Genomic DNA, 7,454 nt, shown 5'->3' with positions numbered 1-7,454 from the left:
TTAAAGATATTTCAAAATTTCATGTAAAATTTACAAATTCAAGTTTCTAACATTCATTATCATGGTTTCCTTTGGAGATTTAAAACGATTTTTTTTTTTTAAATGAAGCTAGCTAGCTAAAATCTTTTGGAAAATACTTGTGGCTCTTTAAGAAAACACCTGGAGCAGAGAGCTACAAAGAAATTATTCAATAGTGAAAAATCGGATTTTTCATGCAGCAGCAGCAGCAGAAAGGCAATCAATTCAAGTGCAAAGCAGCTTTGATATTATAACTGCCACATGCATCATATTTGGAATATATTGCACAACTTTAGAAACACTCAGCAAGCTTGAACAATTAACAAAAGTTTAATGGTATCCAGAAAACTAGGTGGTAACAGCAAATTGTTACATTTTCCTTCCTTTCTGATGAAAAGAAAGAAAGCTCCCTAAGATGCAAGAAAGCTGTACCCCACACAAATCTGCCTCCTGTAGGTTTAGAATGAACCTTCCAATACAATTTCAATCCCAGGCTGCAACTAATTTGGTTACAGTAAACCCCAAAATTTAGGATAATCAATTTGGTGGTTTTTTGAAATGGCTCACAATGCCAGCTCAAAGAATTCTTAACTAACAAATTCACTTCGCTAAATTTCTGAAAAGATACGTTCCCTTATTTTTTAGTTGCAACAAATAGCTCTTACAACATAGAAACATTGTTAAGGATCACAGGACCTTCGTATTCATTACCACTTCATTGTCTAGAACTTAAAATTTTACATAAAGGAATTTAAACCTTATAGCATCTAGTAAAATTTGCAACTAAAAGAACAAGATTCATCTAGACAAGTCATCAGGTTAACTGCTCACATGAAAATAGACAAGTAATGTTCCAATCAAGAAACTAGGCATGCATTAAAATAAACTGTATCACAAGAACCTGTTTCCAAATCTGAAACTAATGGTGAAGCTACTGCGTCAATATAAACAATCTCCAGCTGATAGAATTGGTCATTAACGATTCCCTGAAATTATTAAGAGAGTAAATTGTATCAGGTTAGATTTTTTTTTTCTGGAAAGAAGTAATTTAACTCATGAAGAGCTTTGAACACTTACATATTCCTCTATCTATCACATTTGGGAAAAGAAAAAGGAAAGCAAGTACTTCACCAATTCGTTCAAAACTTTCTGATGATTTTACAATCTACAAAGGAACAACAAATAAATTCCAAGAAACCCAACAAGAATATCAAACAATGGAGTTAAAACATGAAAATTCAAAACCTAATTGCATTAAACTGCTAAAAAAAAGTATAACAAGATGGGTTACCTCATCATGCATGGACTTAATAAACACCCAGTAAGCAGACCTTTCTGGATAGGCAATGCCATTATTAAGAATTGTTCCTTGCATGAAATGGGTAGATTCTTTTCAACTTTCTTTTTTTTTAAAAGTGATGGAAAGTTTTGTATAAAAGGCAATGAAGTTTTACTCATTTGGTGAAGTGAACACCGGTTGTTGGGACTTGGGAAGACAAAACTCCATATTATAACGCCCAAAACTGGTTACTGGACAAAAGGGCTTCGGCTTATAATCTTGGTCGGTTTGAACATAAAGATACTCAAGTTTGAACCTACAAATCTTCATATCGACTTCCATCGTAAAAGTCAAATAATTAATAGATATTTATTGACAAAAAAAAAAAAGAAAAGAAAATAAAAGACAATGAACAAATTTAGCATGTACATGAAATTTTTATGTTATTGATTCTTGAACTAGATTACGTGTTTTTTTGAGATAAGAGTTCAAAGGTATATTAAAAATTTTTAAAAATAAAATTTGATATTTATTGATAAAATATTAAAATTTTAATTTTAATCATCAATTTAAATTTAACAATGTCAAATATAATAAAAAAATTATTTGACATATTAATAATAAGATTTTTTAATTTTACAAATTAAAATATTACCTCATATTTTTAATATATATTTAAAAAATTAAAAATTAATTTTAAAAAAATTATTTTAAACTCGTAGAATTAAGGGTGGATTTGGATTCCACCGAAGTGTAATGTGGTAAAATTGGCATGTTTTTCCGTCCAAACGTGCTGGGATTTGTCATTTGGATGGCAGAACTTCAGTGCAGTTGGAAGGGGGTTCCAACGCACTGGAAGCAAAAGCTGGACTGGACCTGTAAGTGTCCAGTGAGAAATTTTTAATTTCACTGCAATAGTTCTTTTCAAAAAAAACCATACATTTCCATTTTTTTCCTTTTTACCCTTGAAAGTATAATGTAAAGTCAAAAACATCCCTATCACTTAAATTCTTTTTTCATTTCTTTTTTTTATTAAAAAAATTTTAAAATTTTTTATTAATTTAATATAAATAAATAAGATTTTATAATTATATAATAAACTAATTAATAATTAAATAAATTTCTATAGTATTCATTTTAATTACTTTTTATATTTTTTATGAATAAAATTATTATCTAATATAAAATATTTTTATATTTTTAACAATTGAATAAATATAAAAATATCAAATATATTATAAATTTATTATATATAGGTTTTAATTTAATATTTTTAATGATCATTTTTTTACTATAATTTATTTTACCGTTATTATTATTTTTACATTGAAATACATATTTTATCACTAATTTAATTTTACTGTTATAATATTTAATTTTATTATTACAATAATTAATTTCACTTTAATCATTATTTTTAATCTCATCAAAATCAATATCATTGTTCATCCAAATAACCCTAATAACTTCTGCTCTTAATATATCAAATAATTTTCAATGACAAAAATATTTTAACAACAAAAAATTAAAAATAAAAGGGAAGAACGAAAAGGCTTATGGTATCGCAATTTTAACCCCAGTCTAAGATTTTAAGAGGAAAATATTTTCCTTCTAAATGGTAACTGGGCTCTAAAGTAGGGCCCAACATTTTGAAGCCCAATGCAGATGACATGGGCTTGATAAGTGAAAGTTAGACCAATTTTGTTTGTGAAAATATGTGAAGGATTGACTAATGATTAAGATTAGTTATTTGAAGCTTTACATAAATGATAAAACTTTAGTGAAATGTTTGTTTAATAAAGGGTTTTAGATTTCAAAATTTTCAAATAGAAAGTTAAAATATAAAATAATTTATAATGACAATTTTACTTTTTTAATATAAATTAAAAAAAAAAAACATGAGAATGTTGTCACAACCAAACACGCCCTTAATTTACATCATTAATATTCTCTTATTAATCAATTGTTTTATATGTTGGATTGAAATTTAAGTTGAATGGTGCATTCTTAATATAAAATTCGTTTTTGGTCTAAAAATGAGAAAATAAAGTTCAAACTACAATATTGTATGCTATAGAACGAGGATGAATGACGATTGGACTGTTCACTCTGTGAACTGAGTCAGTCCATTCTAAGGATGCTGATAAAACAGTAGAGTTGGTCTTCAATGGTGGCCCTTTCACCTCAAGTCTAAAAGATTTCTTCTCATTCAATTCATTAAAAACATGTGTGTCCGGGATAACTTTGATCTTGAGAAACTTCGGGGCCTTCACGATTGCCTTGTATGTTGAATTTCCATGTTCTACATTTGTAACAGTTCGATGGAAAACAGCTGAAATTCTTGACTTACGGTTCTTCTGCAACACAAACATGGATGGGTAGTTTAGATCATCTTGGCCTCCAAACTTTGGGATGCTTGAACAATCAACATGTTCATCAATGGCCAATCGAATACGTGTTCCCTTGTAGCCCTCTTTGCATAGGAACCTGATAACTAAACCAAGCTGAACAGCTCTAACTGGATCAATTTGGCCAGCTCCATAGGCTAACTCAGCAAATTCATGGCCAACTTTCATTTCAGATGCTGGATTTCAGATGAAACTAAATAGTGGCTAGGCAATCAGTTGTGCAATTTTTTTTTACTTCACTTTGGTTGAAGGTCAGACTATAACTTGTTGTCATGACTCATGAGAGCAGATTTAATTGCACTGGGAGACCATTCAGGATGGAATGACTTGACATAGGCAGCAGCTGCAGTAGCATGAGGGCAAGCCATTGATGTTCCAGACAGGATATTACGTATTGAAGCGATTGTCACACTCAGACGCCGTCATAGATGCAAGTTTCGTGTGAATAGCTATAATTGCAACTCCAGGTGCAACAGTGTCCGGCTATGCCAACAACCAAACCTAGAAAATTACTAATTTCAGACCAATAAAAAGGCACTGCTTAATCAAACAGATAGTACCTTTAAAATAGAGCAGGCACGAACGTACAGCCCTTTAGATGAAAAGACAGCCACAAAAGGTGCAGAAACTTTGATTTCTATTGGCTTGAGAATCATAGCCCGAGGGTTTCTGCATTATTATTATTATTATTATTATTATTATTATTATTATTATTATTTTGCAGATTACTCATTTGTTATAGTCGTAAACAGATATCTGATCTTGACCAATGAAAACTTACTTGGTTGAGTTAATGTATTTCTGAATGCGTTCTCCTACTTGGGTATTGACTCATGCGGCAGGAATTATAAAAGAATATCCAGCATCTCTGGCGGCGGGTTCGCAACCCATAATTACAACTATTCCACCCATATTCTTAATGATATAATTTTTGTTTCCTCCATTGCAGTAAACTAGTTTTCCCTTGACCTTCTTTTCATCTAAAGTTTCAATCTCACATAACCTGCAATATTAAAAGTGTTTCTCATTTGATTAGAGCCCAAATTGTGTAATAAATAACCGACAGCAAAACGTGATTTTGGATATTGTTGATGTTAATATTTAGTCTGAACGTAAAGCGTCGAACTCTTTATTCAAGCGATCATGGTCCAATTCCTGATTCTTACAGTTAAAGTCCTTTTCACCCGGCATGCTTGCTTTTGCTCCACTAGTAAAAGGGTACGTTTTCCTTTTGAGATGAAAGGTATTCATAGAACCCCCCCTGTTACGCAAATTAAGTACCAATAAGTTAATTAGAGACAACGACCAATATGTTATTATCAATATAATAAGAGCATGAGCACTTTATATGCCTAAAAGCTCATTAGTTCCATTAATCTTGATCTGGTCGGTCCATGTGAAGTGTTAACATGATTAAAATTTTTGCAGGAAGAAAATGTTGGATTTGAACATGCCACTTGAGCTCAAGTAAAAATGGTATATTGAGACTTTGAATGCAGGAAGAGAAAGATGGTTACCAAAGTTTTCGTGTGCTTGCCGATTCTAACTGGAGTCTTAAACACTCTGTCCGTAGCGCTAGCACCAACAGTGAAAATCCAAGGAGCCCCATTATTCAATGTATGCAAATACGGCCCCTCATTTCCGGCGGCACAGCTTGTCAAGATACCTTTCTTCATGGCGTGAAATGCACGGATGGCTATGGAGTAGTGCAAGCGACCCGGGGAGTAGCCACTAATGGACAATGACAATAAGTCAACACCATCATTAACGGCATCATCAAATGCTGCAAGTATGCTCATGTCGCTACAGCCAGGGCGACAGACCTTGTAGACAGCAATGCTTGCTGAGGGAACCCCTCCTCGAGCTGTGCCTTCACCTAGGCCATATAGATTTGCACCTTGGACAGGATTGCCTGCTACTGTTGACGCAGTGTGCCAGCCGTGGCCCATTTCATCAGCCGGTGTTGAATTCAAATCCCCAGTCGAGGGGTCCAGGTTATATGCTCTTGCTCCTATCACCTTACTGTGATTAAGAGACAGCAAGAAAATAATGGTTAAATTTCAAGATTTTCACTTTAGAGTTCTCATATTCGAATCCGGACCAAAAGGGAATAAAAAAAAAAAAAACTTGTTGCAGCCTGAAATGTTGCCTCCTAATTGGCAGGTGCTTTTCCATTTCGCTGGAGGTGGCCCAAACCCTTTGTCATCAAAACTTGGAGCATCCATATAAATTCTCGAAAAATATCAAACAATTGTTAATTAATGATAAGAAGAGAGGAAAGATTCAAGCATTCCATTTTCAAAAAATTTTAAACTTCCCTCCCGTGTCTAGCACACCAACAATTATGTCACTCTCTTTTTGGAGATTTCTTCCAACTGATAAAGGCGTGCCTAGAAAATCCCATGATCTTGTTGTGTGAAGCTGTCTCATACTGCTTGGAAACACGGAAGCCCCATTTTCTTTCTCTGAAATCAATGGGAATAATCTCTCATAGTCATATAATATTTTTACATGTATAATATACTTACTGTAATCCAAAACTGGTATATGTATATAAATTAATGTTGTAGTCTTTCAGCTTCATCTGGCGACAAATATGCAGCAAATGCATTAAAACTTTTCCCATGGCTGTAAATTATGGACTGCCGAGCAGCTTCCTCACTAATAAATATTAACCAAAGTGATTAGTTAACTAACCGATTATACTACTACATTTTAGATAGAAAATTAAGCTTTATACATCACAGTCTAATTGATTGTTAATTCACTCTTTCAAACAACATTCAAAGCAAATTTTTTAAGAGTAATGTTGCATTGTCTGATATATTGACAATCTATTTTGATCTTTTGAATTAGGATTAGGGTTCAAACTCCGAATCAGGGGCGTAGCTAGGGGGCAAAGATGAGCCATGGCTCCCCAAAAAAATTTTATAACCCTTTATATGTATAGTGCTCTTTCCCATAAAATTTACTTTTCAATTGAATTTACTATCTGGTCCTTCTTCCCATACCTTTTCCCTATACTTGACTTCGCCTCTACTCAAAACCCTTAATTTTAAAGCCGATTCTAGTACCTCTCAACTAATAATGACAATTTTGATACTCACAAAACCTTATAGGCATTTCTTTTTATGAGTAGTCGATCGGACAATCAGAATGTCAAACACTATAACATTTCTCACCCTTGAACTTGTCTGATTTGTACGTAGAACACATAATAATTTTGTTATCACTTACTCCAGTAACTTCAAAAAGCAAGCTATGGTGATTGGCCACAGCTAGAGTTTTTATTTTCAAAGAATCTCCCATGTAAACGGTGTAAGCCTGTTGCAAGTCCATAATAAAGAGAAAAATTAAACTTTGTAAGTAGCAACTAAGCTTTATAAAAAAAAAAAAAAATTGCACACATAAACATAAGATTTCAAAGCTTCAATTATCACCTGAAAGAAAGAGACTGAAAATAACAATGTTTAGTTTCATTGATTATATGAATCCTACAATATATATATATATATATATATATATTTGTGGAGTTTCTCTTTGCTTGTCCGATATATATATTGAGAGTGGGAGAATTTAAAATTTAAATACCATATCAGTTAAACATATAAATTATTTGTTTGAGTGTTTTTTTAAGATCACAAATTGGTTTTAGAATATAGAGAGATTTTGCATTTAAAATTGGGACATTAATGTCGTAACGGTTTTGTGTCCGTCTGATGAATTTGGAAACAGAATAAAAAATAACG

At 32.3% G+C, this 7,454-nt stretch overlaps 1 protein-coding gene and 1 pseudogene across 1 annotated transcript; both read right to left on the bottom strand.

Annotated features, from left to right (window-relative positions):
• Positions 1-3,348: 3,348 nt before the first annotated feature.
• On the bottom strand, positions 3,349-4,073 carry LOC149514761 (subtilisin-like protease SBT4.15 pseudogene; annotated as a pseudogene).
• A 463-nt stretch (positions 4,074-4,536) lies between these two features.
• LOC111302453 (subtilisin-like protease SBT4.15) lies at positions 4,537-5,930 on the bottom strand. The gene is made up of 4 exons (XM_022898360.2): positions 5,833-5,930; positions 5,194-5,727; positions 4,832-4,966; positions 4,537-4,708 (listed from the first exon to the last, which is right to left on the bottom strand). Exons 1-4 carry the CDS (start codon positions 5,928-5,930, stop codon positions 4,537-4,539), a joined length of 939 nt encoding a protein of 312 aa, XP_022754095.2.
• Positions 5,931-7,454: the final 1,524 nt, after the last annotated feature.

This window comes from Durio zibethinus, chromosome 15 (assembly GCF_047325235.1).
Source record: "Durio zibethinus cultivar Kanyao isolate XHJ-2024 chromosome 15, ASM4732523v1, whole genome shotgun sequence".
In the NCBI taxonomy this organism is placed as follows: Eukaryota; Viridiplantae; Streptophyta; class Magnoliopsida; order Malvales; family Malvaceae; genus Durio; species Durio zibethinus.
The sequence above is the reverse complement of the archived record's forward strand: the minus strand, read 5'-3'. Positions and strand labels throughout refer to the sequence as shown.